Source organism: Pseudophryne corroboree, chromosome 9, assembly GCF_028390025.1.
Source record: "Pseudophryne corroboree isolate aPseCor3 chromosome 9, aPseCor3.hap2, whole genome shotgun sequence".
In the NCBI taxonomy this organism is placed as follows: Eukaryota; Metazoa; Chordata; class Amphibia; order Anura; family Myobatrachidae; genus Pseudophryne; species Pseudophryne corroboree.
The window spans coordinates 330,867,326-330,887,541 of NC_086452.1; the positions used below are offsets into that span (position 1 = coordinate 330,867,326).

General features: G+C 43.4%; 1 protein-coding gene across 6 annotated transcripts in view; it reads right to left on the reverse strand.

Moving 5' to 3' along the window:
* Positions 1 to 20,216, reverse strand: part of MAFF (MAF bZIP transcription factor F) — a 76,592-nt gene that overhangs the window by 56,088 nt on the left and 288 nt on the right. The window contains exon 1 of one of the 6 annotated variants that reach the window (XM_063940559.1): positions 15,166 to 15,302. The exons of 3 other annotated variants lie outside the window; for them this stretch is intronic. Coding sequence is in view for 2 of the 3 variants with exons in the window: in XM_063940557.1 (XP_063796627.1) it covers positions 14,975 to 15,022 (48 nt within the window). In the remaining variant the exon portion in view is untranslated. 2 more of the 6 variants (XM_063940557.1, XM_063940558.1) reach the window with 2 other exon arrangements.

The following is a 20,216-nucleotide window of genomic DNA, read 5'->3' on the forward strand; positions in this document are numbered from 1 at the left end:
GTTCCGTTGCCCCATGTAGCTGACATAACGATAAGCTCAATAACATGCAACCTAGTACAATATTAGCAGCAATATACCTAGCAAGAACTCCCAGTGTGTCAGCACAAACCGGAAATCAAAGATATATGGTGACTATAAATCACAGAGAAAAATACACAGTAAGTATATCTTGTGAAACACCTATATCAGTTAGTAAACCTGATGCACTTAGCCTCCTCAGGTTACAGAATATAGGAGTAGCAAGCCGAGTGAAATACACAAGATAGAAGCCACACAGCAGCTGCACGCACACACACACAGTCACAAATGTACAATGCAGAAGTTATACCAAACAATAAAACTGCACTGGACTAGCAATACTCAGGATAGATAGATAGATAGATAGATAGATAGATAGATAGATAGATAGATAGATAGATAGATAGATAGATAGATAGATAATGTGGCATGGTATACCGGCGGCCGGGCTCCCGGCGACCAGCATACCGTCGCCGGAAGCCCGACGAGTGCAAATGAGCCCCTTGCGGGCTCGCTGCGCTCGCCACGCTGCGGGCACGGTGGCACGTTATTCTCCCTCCAGGGGGGTCGTGGACGCCCACGAGGGAGAAAAACTGTCGGTATGCCGGCGCCGTTATACTGTGCACCCGGGATCCCGACAGTCGGCAACCTGAAGACCACCCATGTAATATAATATAATATATATATATATATATATATATATATATATATATATATATATATTTATTAAAAACAGTAGATATAATAAAACACAGTAAATACTGGATGTATATCACAGGATGTTTGTACCACACAACCCTGACTGTATGCACTCTTTCTTAACGAACGCTGTCCACTGACAGGTAGAATACTTAAGTGTCCTGTAAAATGCACAGCACTGACGAGCAGGCGACTTTACAGAGGAGGATTTGCCCAAGCAGTCCCAGGAACAGCGCAGCTCCGTGTAATGGCGGCTGACAGTGAGTGAGGGAGAGAAATGCAGCTCCAGGGCGGGAACATTTGCCCAAATGGCGCCCTGGGGCTACAGGTCAGTCCTTATCCCCCTGCGGGCTGCAATGGAACGGGTTTTAACAGAGACAAAAACCCCACCTGTGCCCTGTGTCCCGGAGGCTAGTGGAGCGGCTGCCCCTTACAGTGTCCACGCCAGTGCGCACGGCCCGCCTCCCACGGCCGCGCCAGATCGCGATTACAGTGGGCCAGAGACCCCTTACCTCCCCTTTGAACGCAGCCACGCGATCCAGGAGACAGGCGAGTGTGTGACTAACCGAGAAGAACACCGGAGCCTCCGCTGTAGTTACCCGGCAACCAGAGCGCGGGAGTATACAGTGCCGCTGGGGGAGTGATGGAGCTGCAGCAGGGGATGTCTGACTGACATCTAACACTGCTGCAGCCCTTGAAGTCTTCAATTATTCCTTTTTCTTCTGAAAAAATTGCTTTTCTTAGGGCTGCAGGAGCAGCCCTCCTGTTGTATGCCTGCTTACTGCATGGCACCAACTTACAAACTGAGCTCCTGTGCACGGAGGCGGGGTGATGTAGGAGGCGGCGCTGTGCATCTTGGGAACAGTCAAAGCTTTGAGCCTGTTGATGCTTTGGATCAAGATCCTACTCTACACCCCCCAATGTTAATCCTTGTGGAGCCCAGTGTACCCCGCAGCAGAAATAAAGCTAATTGCTTCACAGGCTTTGTGTTTGGAGAAAAGGTCCAAGCCCACCATGAGCCAACATCCTACTAGCTCAAACATTTAAAACTATAGATAAAAATAAATCTTAAAGAAATACATCAAATTCTGACCCTAAGTAGGACAAAAATACTTGTTTTTACTTCAACACGGGACCATTGGGGTTACTCCCTAATACACAATTATGACAATACTTCTGTATGCCTGTATGGAGCTAAACACATATCCAACCTATATAAAGCTTTTTTTCAAAAGCACTTTAAACAAAACACAGTATCTTATACTATGATATTAGATGTTTCTAAAAAAGAAAATAGACAATTGTGTTATAATGTAAAATAAAAGTAAACTGACATCCTGCAATCCACAATGAAGAAACGACAGTCAACCTACAGACATGAGTTACACTATATTGTATTTAGCACCAATTACCTAACACAGAACATGGTTTCTGTACCTGCTGAACTGGGTAACAGTTGCTGCTGAAACTGGGTGTTTGGCGATGTGATATCAGCCATATAAATCTTCCCTTGCACAGGATCGTGTTGTTGACACTGGCCGTGCAGAGATCATTGATGCCCCCTAATCAATGGTGCCTTAGGCAACCATCCGACTAATGCTGTGTACACACTATGGTTTCATACTTGCCTACCCTCCCAGATCGAGAGGTTGAGATCTGGTGTGCTGCACATACTCGTTCATTCCCAACCTCATGATAATTACTTTGTCGGATCGGCAGCAATTATCAGATAGTGTGTATCCAGCTTAAATGGTAGTGCTGGACTCATATACAACCACAGCCTTTGTGACTTTGATATGCCTATTTACTCACATTGCACAGGTACTACAACTGAGAGTGCTGAGATTTCTATTGTTTTTTTTTTTACACAATGAACTTTGACCTACATGATTTGTTACAGTGTGCCTAATGAATACTGAAGTGACTATGGGGGTAATTCAGACCTGATCACTAGGGTGCGTTTTCTGCATCCCTGCCATCAGATAGTCGCCGCCTACAGGGGAATGGTATATGGTGTGCGTTAGCTTTTGTAGGAGACCTGCACAAACATCAGTTTCTGCAGTCTCTGCACTGCCCAGGACTTACTCAGCTGCTGCGTTTGTTTCATGCTGATCGGGGCCGGAGCTGACTTCAGGCACCCTCCCTCAAAACGCCTGGTCCCTCCTGCGTTTCTCCGGACACTCCTGCGGTCAGTTGACACCCACAAATGGCCACTTCCTGTCAATCACCTTGCGAAAGCCTGTGCGATTGTTTTTTTTGCACCATCCCCTCACTAGGCAGTCGTCCACTGCGCCGGCGCATTGTGGTGCATACGCATGCGCAGTTCAGATCTGATCGCCCGCTGTACCAAAATGCACAGCAGCAATCAGGTCTTAAGTACCCCCCAAGTCATAACAGTGATTACTACAGTACAACTTATCAGTTTACTCAGGTACTAACATTATACAAATCTACCGCCATGGAATACATCCTAATTTATACCACTTCTCTGTTGACTTAAGGTGTGTACACACGGTAAGCAGGGCTGTTTCTAGCCAATTTGGCTCCCAGTGCGAGATTAAAAAATGCGCCCCCATGACATAAAAAAATGTCCCATCCCCCCACACACACCTAGATTAAAAAAACAACAACTTGTGCACGCACCCGGCAAGGGGGCGTGGCCTCATCTAAATGGGTGTGGCCTCATCTAAATGGGCATGGCCTCGTCTGAAAAGACTACCTCACAATCCAGTTTTTGACCCTGCTCCAACAGATCACGACCACCACATGAAAAAAAAATTCTACCATATTAAGCCCCACACAGTAATGCCCCCTGCACCATATTATGCCACACACCGCAATGCCCTTGATACATTAAATCCCCACACTATGGCAGGCAAGAGTCCCCATTTCACACATTACGGCTGGTGTCCCCATTTTACACATTGAGAGAGAGAGAATACTTACAGAGGTGATTACCGCTCTTCGGCCCGCCTCACCAGTCGCTCTTCGCGCCGGCCTTTCCCTCTTCCTAACTTGGATCAACCCTCTGTACTCCACTCGGGGGGGGGGGGCGGGGGGGGGGTTTCTCGGAGTAACGGGGTTGCGTCGTGATGTAACTGCGCATCCGCGTCATTCCGTGGAACTCCGCCCCCCGAGCGGGTTACTCGGGGAGAAATAGGAGGGGGAAGCAGGGAGCCACAGTTAGTGCCGCGGCGGGCGCCCAGTGCGGTTGCACTGCTCGCCTGCCCCAAGAAACGGCCCTGACGGTAAGATCTTTTCTTCCGATTCTGACTATATAGTCAGAATCGGAAGAAAAGATTGTCACCTTGCGATCTGCACTGTCACCTTGCGATCCCGATCCGATGCGCGGCCGGCATCGGCAGAAAAAATAGGCTGTGCAGGCAAGTCAATCCTGACTATCTCTATAGAAGAGATAGTCAGGATTGACACTTAGCCAAAATCGCACAGAACCAGGATCGCAAGCACACTCATTATGTGCTTGCGATACTGGCTAAGTGCCGACCCGGCCCCCCGTCGCACAGTGAGAATCGGATAAGTCCCTTACTCTCTGTGCTTTGGGTTTACCACTGAGACTTTGTTATATGCACCAGAACCTATACAACCAACTCCTTTCACCTGCTTCCTCTCCCAAACCAAGAACACGATTTATGGCAATTGTAACCATTCTGTAGTTAAATATTAACTTGCAAACAGACCTGTCACAAGGTTCTCATAAAATAGGAAGTTACTTGACCAGAGGAAGAAATGGAAATAACATTTAGCAACAATATAAGCGGAACTGTGCTTTATAGAAGAAAAATAAAATAATATATAATAATAAATATATATATATTTATTATAATAATAATCTACATAGTTAACGTGACAAGTTTTTATTATTTAGAAAATGCAAATAACGGAGTGAAAGTTTTTCCTATGACATTAAAAGTTACCACCACAATTAGAGGGTTAAGCTACCCTTCTGCATTTGTATTGTGTTAACAGAATATTGCTTTTGCCAAAGTGATCCAGGTTAATGCTATATATATATATATATATATATATATATATATATATATATATATATACATACACACACACACACACACACACACACACACACACGTATTAAAATTCTGCGTGCAAGATGCATTCTGAATACAAATTAAGCGCATGTAAACATAAGGGAAAATAAAGGTCATTAGACCAAATAAGACAGCACTTACTTGCTTTTGAAAGTTTAACTTATGTTGTGCTGGAGTGCATTTTATTTCTCTGAATGTTCTACTTTTTATTTCTATGCAATGGACATGCGACAGTACAGTTGAAAACTTACATTCATGATAAAGTACAATCATTAATCTAATCAGAGGCTGTTTTGGAGCATTTACAGAAGACTCTACATTCATTTGGCTTAACTTAATAACCAAGTTTGAATTGGAGGTATTTTTACTTCCATGTTTGCAAACACCAGTCTGTACACTGGGCATGATTCAGAGATGGACGCAGAGCACGGCAGTGATGTGTAAAAATTATAATGCCGGAGGAGGCCTCTGTAAAATAAAAAATAAAACTTTGTGCCAGCATCAGCGATCCAAGTTCCGCATCCGAAGATGCAGCATTGGATCACCATGGTGACCACCAGGCACAATATTGGCAGCGCCGGTCATCTGAATAAGCTATGTCAAAGGTGCCGACTATTCTAATGCCAAAGCCTGGCAAGAACCCCACGTATAGGTCCTTATATTGTCCCATATCACTGCTCAGCTTTCTTGCAGAAATCCTTACCACTTGCATTATGCAGAATATCTCACCGACCAATTTGGGATTAAGACAACATGACTGCACAGAGCTATGTACACTATTTCCAAACTTGTGCATGTTTTTGTTCATCAATAGTGCTCAATTTACATGGAATAATCCTTATACTTTGATTTTAAAGAAATTAACATCCCTCCAGTTTTTAAAATGACTAAAGCTACTGTAAAATAATCCCATGGTATGTATCCACACTAAAGTAGTGTTCTTGCTAGGTAGCAGGCAGGGCGCCGATGGCATCTATTCACCCAGTGGTGATCAGCGCCCTGCTTAAACAGCGTGAACACTACTAAATGTCTACTACTCCTAGTCAGTCCAATGACCAATGACCAGGCTAACATGCTCTTCACCTGCAGAATACTTCTTTCACTTAAGTGTTCTACTTATGGCTTCTCAGTTGCCCTCATGATTCATGCATGGAATACTGGAAACCACACCTAGGAAACCAGAGGGAAAAAGAAGGACCCATAATCTGAGATACAAAGAGCAAGGTCAACGTCAGGCCACATTCAGAAACAGGCCGACAGATGCAGCACCAAACCTGTATCACAGAAAACAGTCCAAATCCTAAAACAGTCCAAAGAGAAAAGGACAGGGCAGGCAGAGAATATGGAATATAAGAAGTCAAGCAATATAAAAACACCAGAGCGAGAGCACACCTTCCAACCAAACAACATGTGCCCAGGTTATAGACAGGTTCATATAACCTATGCATTATTCATGAGTGCTTACATTCATAGGCTAAATCGCTGTGAGCATGCAATCCTGAGATTTTAACGGGGAGCAGTCAATTTCGGCGGTTGGAATTCTGAACGCTGGCTGTAATTCCCACTTGGGTGGTGGTCCATGCCACCACCCAAGGGCGAATATAACCCTGTGGCAACCAAAGGATCCCGGCATCAGTCTCGTGCCCGGCGGGATCCAGACAGCCGAGATATCATACTGATCCCGTAGGAACACATACTAAGATTTGCTAAAGAGAAAAAGTGTATACGTTCCTAGGTCCCCCAAATACAGACCACAGACTGGCAAAATCAAAGTGTCGTGCAATTCACACTTATTTTCGCAGCTAGTGAAACATTCTCATCAACCTGGTTTAACAAACTTCCTGGTGATAAACTTTACCCCATGACAAACACTTGGCGCTATTTCATTGCTAGAGTAGCCTTATATGTGCAGGGGTGTAAAGAGTACAGTGATGCGAGATCAAATGCTCACACCCAGATTATGTAAAACAAATACAAAAACTTTCAATAGGATAATATACCCTTAGAATTTATATGCATAACATACACTATATGGACAAAAGTATTTGGCCACACCTGCCTGTTGCCACAGGTGTATAAAATCAACCACCTAGCTATGCAGTCTCCATTTTCAAAAATTTGTGATACAAACTGGGTCGTTCTTAAGAGCTCAGTGGCTTCAAGCGTGGTACTGTGACAGGATGTCACTTTTGCAATAAGACGGTTCGTGAAATTTCATCCCTGCTGGATATTCCATGGTCATCTGTAAGTGATATTAGAAAGTGGAAGCGTTTAGGAACAACAGCAACCCAGCCACTAAGTGGAAGACCAAATAAAATCACAGGTGAGGGGGTCAACGACTGCTAAGCTGTACAGTACGTAAAAGTTGCCAACACTCTGCTGATTCCATAACTAAAGAGTTTTGGACTTCCACTGGCATTAATGTTAGCACAAAAACTGTGCACCAGGAGCTTAATGGACTGGGTTTCTATAACCGGGCAGCTGCATGCAAGCCTCACATCACCAAGTCCAATGGCAAGCGTCAGATGGAGTGGTTTTTTTCTGGGTTTGGGCTAGGTCTCTTATCTCCGGTGAACGGAAATCTTAATGCTTCAGCATACCAAGACATTTTGGACAATGCTATGTTTCCAAATTTGTGGTAACAGTTTGGGAAAGGCCCTTTTCTATTCGAAAAGGACTGTCCCAGTGCACAAAGCAAAGATTATAAAGACATGGGGGTAATTCAGAGTTGAAGCAGCAGAAAATTTGTGTACTGCAGGTGTGGCAGATATAACATTTGCAGAGAGAGTTAGATTTGGTTGGGTTATTTTGTTTCTGTGCAGGGTAAATACTGGCTGCTTTATTTTTACACTGCAATTTAGATTTCAGTTTGAACACACCCCACCCAAATCTAACTCTCTCTGCACGTTATATCTGCCCCCCCCTGCAGTGCACATGGGCCCTCATTTCGAGTTGTTCGCTCACAAGCTGCTTTTAGCAGCTTTGCACACGCTAAGCCGCCGCCTACTGGGAGTGAATCTTAGCTTATCAAAATTGCGAACGAAAGATTGCAAAATTGCGAATAGACACTTCTTAGCAGTTTCTGAGTAGCTCCACACTTACTCAGCAACTGCGATCAGTTCAGTCAGTTTCGTTCCTGGTTTGACGTCACAAACACACCCAGCGTTCGCCCAGACACTCCTCCGTTTCTCCAGCCACTCCCGCGTTTTTCCCAGAAACTGTAGCGTTTTTTCACACACACACATAAAACGGCCAGTTTCCACCCAGAAACACCCACTTCCTGTCAATCACATTACGATCACCAGAACGAAGAAAAAACCTCGTAATGCCGTGAGTAAAATACCTAACTGCATAGCAAATTTACTTGGCGCAGTCACACTGCGGACATTGCGCATGCGCATTAGCGACTAATCGCTCCGTTGCGACAAAAAAATAACGAGCGAACAACTCGGAATGACCACCATGGTTTTGCCAAACTGCTAACAAGTTTGCTGCGATCAACTCTGAATTAGGGCCATGGTTTGAGGAGTTTGGTGTGAAAGAACTTAACTGATCAGCACAGAGCCCTGACCTCAAGCCCATCGAGCACCTTTGGGATGAACTGGAATGGAGACTGCGAGCCAGGCCTACATGTCCAACATCAATGCCTGACCTCAAATACTCTCCAAAATGAAAGGGCACAAGTTCCTACAGAAACACTTCAAAATCTTGTGGAAAGCCTTCCAAGAAGAGTGGAAACTGTTATAGCTGAAAAAGAGGGACCAATTCCTTATTAAAGTATATGTATTTGAATACAAGGTCATAAAAGTCCCTGCTGGTGTAATGGTGAGGTGTCCGAATACTTTTTTACATATAGTGTATACGAGTGGCGTGCAATACGTTTCTGGATGCACAAAAAGCATTATATTTACAAACAAAAATAACATACATTTTATATATATATATATATATATATATATATATATAATGTAAGAACAGATCGTATGAGCGCAAATAACAAGGTAAAAGCTCTATATATATATATATATATATATATATATATATATATATATATATATATATTATATACATATACACACACACACACATGTGAAAAGTCCCGTGGAACTGCAAGTCCAAACATACACTAGGAGCAATGTTCCTCAAATTCACTGACTGCCAATATTATTTGGTGGAAGAGACTTGTCAGTGCGCACTTCTGGGATTTCCAGCTGTCGCCTCCCCAGTGTTACCCGATCCCGGACGGGTAGTAGTCCTGCCAAAAAATTGAAGAAGCAGGGAGCACCAATAGTGCATTAAAAGAGTACAGGAATTTTATTTAAAAAGTCCAAATTGGTGACAAGTAAAAACCCGTACCATAAAAGGCGGTCAAACCACCGCTCGTATAACCGGCATATGATTTACCCCACCGTGCAAAGGAATATTCTTAATTCCAAATCCAAACGTCAGACCACGCCCATACGCGTTTCGTTATTCGACTTCGTCAGTAGGCCTGGTCTTTTTTGTTCACAGCGGTTGTATCAATCCTCACAGTTGGGTGTCAGTACTTACATCGCCTTTTTTTTTTTTTTTTTTTTAAGTATTCGCCAGGAGTCTATGCAAAGTTTTGTAAAGTATCAAGCGAATGGATCCCGATGAGATGCCTATTCCCTTCTCTAACTGGGCCATGGTCACCCTGGCATCCACCTCAACTATGGCCCATATGGCAGCAACATTGTCCTCTGTGATGGCGAACACAGGTCAGCCGTAGCACTTCTAGTCTTCCAGGGACCAAGGGGGTTATTCAGAGTTGTTAGCAAACCAAAATAGCAATTGAGCAAAACCATGTTGCACTGCAGGTGGGGCAGATTTAACATGTGCAGAGAGATTTTGATTTCGGTGGATTATATTCTGTGCATGGTAAATACTGAATGCTCTATTTTTAGACTGCAATTTAGATTTCAGTTTTAACACACCCTACCCAAATCTCAACTCTGCACATTTTACATCTACCCCACCTGCAGTGCAACATGGTTTTGCCCAATTGCTAACTTTTTTGGTTTGCTAACAACTCTGAATAACACCTCATTATCCAGCACCAAAATTCTGCTCAAAAACAGTGGTTCGGGGTGGTGCTTCTTTCCCAAAAAGAGCTTGCAGTTGGTCAAAACTCTCCTGCTGTCGCTGACCACTCTTGTAGTCGTAGAAGATCATGGCTCTTCAGTGGCTTCTGCTGAGCTCCAGAATGAGTTACTGAAGGAAGTGATCATGCTGACTTCAGAGTGCAGTGCTGCTTATACAAAGTTCTTTTCCTGACATTTCTCAAGAACTTTAGTCAGAGATCACAGTTCACAACCAGTCAGTTGGATTGTGTTTACTCTACCTATGCACTGCACATCTGTAAACGTATTGCATACCCCTCGTATTAGAGTTCACAAATTTATAAAGGTTAGGTTTCTTTTGTCCTTAAAATGACTTCACCAGAACATTCAACTACCTCCTCTGCCTCCCCTCCTTACTCTCTGCCCTTAATGTTACTATCCACTTCACATCCAAAACGTAATTAATCTGTCAGTAATTACATCTCACTAGACCCTCATCAGCTCATCCTCTTTCCCAGCCAGCCTCTCCCCAACTTCCCCATCTATTTTACCACCTTTGACTTCCTTCTTGCCATTATCTGGAAATGAAGTTATGGCCCTAATCCAGTCCTCACCTCCTCCATGTTATAGTTGGAAAATGCACGTCACTCCCCTGGTGGGGTTCTTCTTTTGATAATAGAATTTGAAATGATATCAGCTTACAAATAGAACTGGTATAAGTCCACTCTTTTCCCTCTGCTTCGCATTCTAGAACTTTTCCTGGCTACCTTCTAAGATGTGTATATTCCTTTCAGTAATTCAGGGTACAGGTCTACAAAGATCTTTATGTTCTGTCAACTCAGTTTACAGAGTCCGTTTTACGAAGCTCTTACTTAAACTCCCAAGTAAAAAAAAAAAAAAAGGGAGGTCTATGTCATCTTATACCCCTTTCAGACTGCCTGAGGCAGGTCGCACACGGGAGCTCCCAGCGTGCGACCCGCCTCAGGCTCCCCGCCGCCGCTGACTGCAACCCGCCGGGTTTGTGACGTTTGTGGTGGAGGAGACGCTTGGAAATCACATGATCTCCAAGCACCGCCCGTAAAGCGAGAGTGAACCCTGGCTCCCACTCACACCGCACAGTGAGCTGGGTTGAAGATGTGTTCAACCCTGCTCACGACCAGGGTTAAAATACCAGGTCACTCAACCTGGTATTTCAACCCTTGCACCTTTCAGACCGCACATGAACATGGGTTATGCGCATTCATGGGCCATTGTCACTATTTGGAGGTTGCGTGCTGGCCAAGGAAATTCATTCCAATTAATCATACTTATCACTATGGTTATGAAGGCATTACTCAAAGAAGAGTAGCACATTCCGTCGGTGGTTACCTTTTACTCCCCACTGGGGCAACCCATGCTTTCTTCACTTCTGTACAAACCTGATCCACACATGCGGACCTCTGATAAATAAAAACAATAAAAGGATCTCTTTCACAAAGACCATCTGTATTGAGGTGCTACTACTATCTGGTCTCTTGTCAGATACCTCTATTGCCTGTACACAGTTACATTATTTAGAGGATGTAATCTTGCTGGTTCCCATTTACCCTCTATTCCTACATACTTTCCATGTCTAAAAGTTATAAGGAGATGGGATATTCTAAACCAGAGGTTCTCCAACACGGTCCTCAAGGCACCCCAATGGTCCAGGTTTTAGGTATAGCTATGGCTCAGCACAGATTGTTAAATCAAATTGACTGGAGGTGCTAATGGGTGATTCTCCAGAAAGTGAACATAAAGTCCGGTGCATCACACACATTTATTTATGCATTTTTCCTTTTAAACTGGTCTGATAAGAAATTATTGTTATATGAAAACTTAATTAGTAGTAATGCCTTACCCTATAACTTAAGACCCACTAAAATATTGGTATTTTGGAGAACTATGTTGTTTGAATTTGTGTAGCTGTCCCATGCATCACGGAGAATCGCCTTAATTAAGTCACCTGTAGCCAAGCATGAATATACTTAAAACTTGGACCGTTGGGATGCCTTGAAGACCTGCGTTTGAGAACCACTGTTCTAAACTAAAGGATGACTGGCAGACCATAAAACAATATTATCCCATCAGTCATCTCTACAAAGGACTGCATGATAGTTATGTTTCTTACATGGTGTTTAATACACCAGTCAGGTGGCAGAAGAGTAACACCATAAAGTATTGTGTTATAAAAGGTCTCAAATTTGAGGGAACCTATACCCATTGTGTTTTCTGATGTTCAGAATTATTGGCCTTTTGCTCACTTCACAGCTACCCTAATTGGCAAACCCAATAACCTCAAACCTGTGGCAATATGACTATATTTGTCCCTACACAAGACAAAGAGAAAGTGTTGAATTTACGTTTAATTTTTTTTATCATACAGTATATGTAAATTTGAGCTAATCTGAAAGCCCTCAAAGCCTTACACTCAAGAAAAGTGGGTTATTAATGTCATCCCCTTATATGGGATAATTTACCATAGCCATAAATGGTTTTGTCTATCTTCACAAAATGTAGTCAGCTCAGCGTGGATAGACTTGTTCCAGTACTTGGCAATAATTATGCAGAACACAGTACCCAGGGAAGTCTTAGCAGGGATGTTGTTCCCCTTTTCAGTAGGAAGTAGGTGTCTCTTATTACATTTACGTTTCTGAGAGGTCATAAACAAAGCATATACAAACACACTAAATAAAGTGTGTGTGTGTGTGTGTATATATATATATATATATATATATATCTTTCCAGCGCACAAGGCCCAAATGTTACCTTAATTTTGTCCTGTCTATACAAATACTGCAGCTATTTAATCACAAGGCAAAGCTCAGCGACTATATTATGCCAATCTATATACAGCTATGTAGTAAGATAAACTGCCAGCTACATGACAACCATTGCCACAAAGCGCTATATCATTTCCAGAATGGAAGGCCTAGTTTCACATCAAAACAAACCCATTATAATATTTTCAAAGCTGGCGAAACATTTTCATCAACCTGGTTTAACAGACCTCCCGCTGATGAACTTTACCCCATGACAAAACAATATTTTGTTAACATTCGACTTGTGTGTTAGACTCCTGCCTGAAGGGTCATTGGTACATTGCAGAGTAAATAGTGCTGAGCTAGGACTTTCTATAAGAGAACTTTCAGGAGCTGGGCTTCACACTTCACATGTTCTGAAATTTATGCTGAGTCATAACTCTTTTCACTCGGGACTCGTTCACACCTATCCGCTGTCAATGCGTTTTTCACTTGCTAACGGACGCCTGGAAAGAAAATTTAAAAATAGGACAGTTCTCTATGGGTTCATTCCCAATGCTGCGTTTAAAACTTTTGAACGCATTACATCCTTTTTCTCATCTATTAACACAAGCTACCATGCTAATAGACTATTTAAAAACAAAATGCATTAAAAGCAAATTGAAAAACACATCACTAAACCTCTGGAGCACATTAGTGTTCACACGTTTACGAATTTTCCCACAGCATATATGTGAACATATCCTAAAGTGCAATAACACAATATTTTGTTTTCTTTTCCACTGTAGGGCATTTGATGGGTATTGATTATCATGCAATGTCTCCAATAAGAATTGTAAATAACTTCACTGTAGGCTTCAATTTAGTGCTGCATTACCTTTCCAGTGGACAATGAATAATTACAACATGCTCAAACAATTCTGAGAATGTATGTAATGGCGTGTGGCCTTCTGACTGCATACTATCAGTAGAGGATAGGACAGTTAGGGGGTTTCTGGATGCTGTAGTATTACCCCTGACTGCACAGTTGCACAACAGAAGCAAATACTGCAGAGTTTATATATCATGTTGTGTGAGGTAATAATTACATATTACCAGGATGTGACAAGACACATTACCAGGGCATTACATATTACCAGGACATAACAAAGTAGGGTTACCGCCTGATTGCAGGTTGTTGTAACCACCTCAGGCTTTGGGACATACTGTAAGGACAAATCACTGACTGAACCTGACAATTTGCATACAATTTTCTTGTTTGTTCTCTAAACTTTCTCTTGAGAAGATATAAACTTATTCCTTAACATACACAATTTCTCTTTTCTGCAGCCAAGAAACTGCTCCAAAACTCCATTAACCAAACACACACCCCCTTCAAGTCAGTTACAATTACGTACAGACAACACCCAGGGAAAAACAGGAATGTTACGTAAGGAATGTTACACACACTCTTCTGGAAGAATACTCTAACAACATTACTTCATCTGGGAACAATCAGCAAGGAAAACAGTGTACTACTAGCCAGAAATCCCTCCCTCTTCCAGAATACTGGTGCACCATTAGCATGTAAGCTTCCCAAATCCAGCATTCTGTCAGGGCCACAACATTGTATAGCAAAGCAAAGTGTAGCAGCCCATATGAAGAAAGGGCATGTCACACTGGTACAACTGGACTATAGGTTCTAGAATATTACCTAGCTTTATGTGATTTAATGTAATGCAAGTAGTGCCTGTATGTACTAAAAAAAAAAAACATTACATTTAACAGTTTGTGTCTTATGTGCGAGATATACAGATACATATGAACAGCATGTACGGAGACACGTGCTTAATGTACTAAAATATATACGTGATTACATAAAGCAGACTGGAGGAAGACTGTAATATCCTATAAAGCACAAATTACACAACCAATCCATTATTTCTAGGCGTAAAACATAAATCCACATTGTATCCGTAAGAGCTGAATACAAGTCTGTTTGTCTTCTGGCCACACACCATACTTTGGAGGAAGTTGCACTTGGGAGGGCCTTCCTTCATCGTCACTCATTTAAGAAACACCACAACAAACACAAAATTATTATTATTAAGAAGCAGAAACAGAAAAACAAAATATTCTAAACCTAAATATAGCCGAGGCACTAGGCATTATAGGCGTAAAAAGCAGCAGCGTTTCCTTTTACCCCTTCCATGTCAGCCTAAGAGCCTCCAGCAGAGACAACAGCCTCTCTCTGACAGCGAGGAGTTTGGATCCAGAGCGCATATAATAGATTAAGGAGATCTAACGCAATCCACAAATAAATAACGATCAGTAATATAACATATCCCACCAGGATCCTCGGATGTAAGCCACACAGCACCTCGTCCGACCACATCATACAAAGAGTGCGAGCTTCCTTGTTTCCACCGTATAAATGCGCTCTGCTACAATGTTATCTTCCAATTTCCTTATTATTACACAGATCAGGTCCCACCCAGGCACAGGGAGGAGATGCACATGGGGCAGCAGGCGATTCCTTACCTGCTGTGCTGTAGGATGAGGGGCCTGGGGGTCCCTGGGCGCTGCTGCCTGCAGGAGGGAGTGTTCAGATCTGCTGAGTTGTAATGTTACAGTTTCCTGGAATTACTCACTCACGGATTCCTTTCATTCATAAAAACACAGTCATGCACTGACGTCATCTTTAGGGGGCGGAACGCCAGCTGTCACATGATGGGAACGATGATGTCATTCAACTGCCTGACTGATTTTAAAGGGGCGATGGCAGGAATGTGTGCTAGCTCCCAAAAATAGTTTTCAAAACTAGTTACAATATTAATATTAAAATGTACACGTGAAGCAGTCCCACCTTACCAGTGAGATAATGGTATGGTGATTATCACCAACATCTTTAACCTACATACTTGCAGATTTTTGTTTGTAGCACTGTAGTGTGAAGCATACAAAAAGCAAACAGTCTTGGGGTTAGAGGGGGGCAAATGCATGGGCCATTGATGGCGTTTCCACTTTGTTGCAATGGCACATCATAAGCACTGCCTGCAATTGAATTGACCCCTTACAGTTTATTTATTGCCTAGGATTTGCATACAATTCACATAAAATATAAACTATAAGTAACTGGAAAAGTGGGCTAGCTGACAATGAGAATGTAACAGTTGGACTGAGAACTGTTTACTTCCTAGAGTAAAAAAATGCACATACCGTAATTGGATAAACAGACCCTGCAGCGCTGTAACGTTAAAAGTAGGAAGATTGTCAATGTATTATAATGCCGATGATTTGTTCTGATCGACAGTGCCAACAAATTACTTAAATCTTGTTAATGAGCACATCACAGAAACTGTAGCTAACCTATCTGGTCCTGTAGATTGTAAGCTTTGGGTCCTCTTACCCTTTTAGTCTCTCTGTTATTAATTATCCAGACTTGTTTTATTATTGTGTTTGTTCCAAATTAAAGTATTCTCCTTGTTATAGGGGTCAATGCCCCAGCATTACTGGAACATGGAAAGCTGGGGCAACAAGAAAGCTTTGTCAGTATACATGATAAAATGTACATTTCTTCATAGGGATCACGATGGTCTTTGTGCACATGCACCAAACATTTGTCCCTATCTCATTCTGGGCCAAATGAAAAATACTATCCATGTGCTGCTAAGGCTGCTGTAACATGAAAGGTGTGGATTAAAAGATTGCCAGTATATAGATAAACAATCAATAGGTCGACACCAGATGGTCGACAGTCAATAGGGTCAACAGCTAGACAGTTAAATGATCACCATGGGCTTAGGTCGACAGGGTCAAAAGGTTGATATGAAAATGGTAGAAACAGAAAAGGTAGACATTTTGTTTTGTTATTTTAACCCTACACTTAACCCTCCTCCTAGTGCCTAACCATAACATTTTCCAGGGTGCTTAACCCTAACCCTCTCCCTAGCACCTAACCTTCCTCTTTGGAACCTAATCCTAACCCTCATCCAAGTGTTTAACCCTAACGCTAATCCTAACCCTACAAATGATGAAAAACCATGTGTCAACCATTTGCATGTCGACCTTTTGAACCTTTCGACCCTGATGACCTAAGTCCATCTGGTGTTGACCTATTGTCTATTTATTTACGGTCTATCTTCCAACCAGATACCATGAACATGTAACATTCCCTGGTCATCAAAGAGCTTCACCTGGCAACATACCACATACAGTATTTTGGTAGTTAAAGCACTTGTGTCAAAGTTAAGTGCACTTGCCTGTCACTTGTCTTAGACAATTGTTTGCTGGGAGGTAGATAGGTTTGTGGTTCCCTCAATAATACAAATTTTACACCGCCATCATATAACACGTGTTATTGCACATGAACTTGCATAGCCCATGTTGCTTGTTGGTGTAAAAGGGCTGAGTTGGAATAATCTGGGTCGAGTAACCCGGTATTCCAACTCGGGTAGTTTGCAGGGTTGAACACGGGTTCAATCCGGCAAACTGTGAAGTGTAAATTGGAGCGACCTGGCTTCCCGTTTACAATGAATGTACGGGCGGCGCTTAGAGATCATGTGATCTCCAAGCGCCGCCCAAGCCGCGTTATCGGCAACGTCACCAGTTACAGACGGCAGTGTAAAAGGGGCTTGAAGCGGGTCGCAGCCGGGTAGCACCCATGTCAGGCTCCTGGCTGTGACCCGCAGTAGTTGGTGTAAAAGCGGTATAAGTGATTTAAGGGTGTATTTTTAAAGTGGAGGTAATTGTTTTTTTTCCAGCATTTTAGCTGGCAAAATGTCTTATCTCAGCTTCTCACAATCTACCAGGAGATTAAGGGGCCTGTTTATCAAGGCCATTTTTCATAAAATTACGCGAAAAAAACCTACAGTTTCTGTATAATTTTATGTATTATGTGATGTACTAGTAGCCTAATGTAGGAGATTTCACAGAAAACAGTTGCAGAGACAAAGGTTGGCCAGGCCTGCCAGGTGAATAAATTATCAGCAGAGAAATTAGACTGTAAACTCCAGTTAGACAGGGATTGGTGTGAATGACGTGCTGTGCAATATCAGAACTACAGAAACAAATTTATCTAAACCTCCTTCACAATGCTAGTTTTAATTAATTTTTTTAACAGAAGAATTCAATTGTGAGTTATACTGCATGTTCGGAGGCTAGAATTATAACAGCGAAAAAGAATTCAATTGCGAGTTATACTGCATGTTCGGAGGCTTGAATTATAACAGCGAACTTCCAAACTTAGCTATGCACCTCTTACAATGCCAATCACTGAACATGGGTTTCAAGCAGTGTCACAGCGGCTTGAAACCCTGTTTACACCGCAGGCTGGACCCTGGTTATTGACTGGACTTCCCTCTGTCGGCAGTTGGATAATCGCCGGTAAGCCAGCTCTCCACAGGCTTGTAACGGGGGCCCCGTCAAATGACCAAGGTCACCTGTTTACACCGCTCTGTTACCTGGGTCCAACCCTGCTCGATACCCAGGTTGGATACCTGGGTCACTGGACCTGGGTTCTTTTTCGGGGACCACTAAGCCGTGACTTGGGTCGACCTAACGATAACCCGGGTTATTGTGGCAGTGTAAAAGGGGTAGAACTGGAAGGACTTGCTGTCACAGGTTTACAATATGTTGCAATAACACCTGATACACTGGGTGGATGTCGTTCTGATAAGAATCCCTGACTCTGAAATACAAGTGTAACATGCAAAGTACTCTGAGAGAGAAATTAACAGCTAATATAATCAACCCCAGTATCCACTAGGACGTAAGAGAAATAATACTTAGATGAGCGTGTAAAATATTGCTGTAACCCATTATAAGCCAGTCCGATATTACCAACATTAAATTTTCAAGAATATGTTTGGCTGAAATGACAGCATCCTTTTCTTTGCAGTTTAAATGTCAGTCTTAATAAATGCGCCCATATTATTACATTAGTGCTGCAGTTGTCACATATTTAAAATTAGACTCCCATACTTGCTTTTCATATGTAAATCAGCTTGCTTTGATATCTCACTTAGTAAAAGGTAATTCTGCTGCTTCCCAGATCAGTTCCCTAGGTAGCACTGCGGTATGTTCGGTAACATTACAGTGAGACAAACACTCAGATATTCCTGGCTGACAATAATGAACTGGCCAAACTCATAGGCAGGGCCGGTTCTTGCCCTTGTGGCGCCCTGGGCAAAAGTTAGGGGCGTGGCTTAATGCGGGGACGTGGTCAGTCACGCCATTCGTAGCGCCGCTGAAAGGAAATTAAAAAACAAACAAACAAAGTATACTTACTATACCCCGCTCCTGATTACAGACCTCCCCCCGGCGCCGCTCTTCTCCTCGGATCTATGGGAGAGACGTCAGTCATGACGTCTCCCCCATAGCACAGCATAGGCACTAGAGGTCAATTATGACCCCTAGCGTCTGTGCTACAATGCTGTGTGGTGCGCGATGACGTCATCGCGCACCGCACAGCAAAGGTCCTCTCCATGAAGGGAAACTAGACGCTTAGCGTACGATTCCCTTCACAGCGGGGGGGACCAGAGCCATGAAGGGAAACTAGACGCGTAGTGTTTGGTTCCCTTCTTACAGCGGGGGGAGGCACAGCGCGGGGGCACTGCTGGGGGGCACTCTGCACAGTGGCGGATCTTGCCATGGTGCGGTACCCTCCGGATGGCGCCGGCGCCCCGGGCAAAAGTCCTGCTTGCCCGTGGCAAGATCCGCCACTGCTCATAGGGCTGGATTAAATTGTGCTCTCCCCCCTCCCGTGATTGCCAGCAGTATTCTAATGTTACTGCCGACGGGCACAACAAATTAATTTAAGCTCGCTCCCCCGGAGGCAGCGAGCTGAAATGCGTGTAAAGAGACCCGTTTGGGCGCCCATTAGTTTAGTCGGGTTAAGGTGCTTTGCGCTCCTAAACCCGACTATACTGGGCGCAAGCAGCGCGATAACGGGGGCCATTTGAATATCGCCCCTTTATCTCCCGTTACTTTACATGGGAGATAGGGGGCACGTGAACATTTGAATTCCCCCCCATAGTAACTAAGCTTACCTCCCAATCTGACCCTCTCCAGGAGGGACAAAATGCTCTGCTTCTGGACTTTTGTCTTAATTTATGATCGCCTGCACCTGTTTTGAACAGGTTCATGGATAAGTAATACCCCTTTCACACCACACAAATAACCCAGTATCGACCCGGCAATATGCACAAATAACCCGGTATCGACCCTGCGTAAACCGGCTCCCGGGTCGATGCGACCCGGGACCCGTACACTACAAAAGGGAGAGGTGGCGTGGAGATGATCTCATCTCCCAGTGCCGCCCCCCGCTGCTATTGCAACCCGCCCGGCATATTGCCAGGTCGGGGAAGCCAGCAGCAGTGTCCAATGCCGAATCCCACCCGGGAAGGACCCATTTCCAATTCACGGGTGGGATCCGGCATTGGCGGTGTGAAAGGGGTATTAGGTGTTTCAGCACAGGTGATGGTAATCATAACCTAAGAGGGAAGTCCAGAAGCAGAGCATTCTGTCCCTCCTGGAGGGTCATGTTGGGATTTGGGAGGTATGACTACTTAGCAATTGTACATTAATCCACT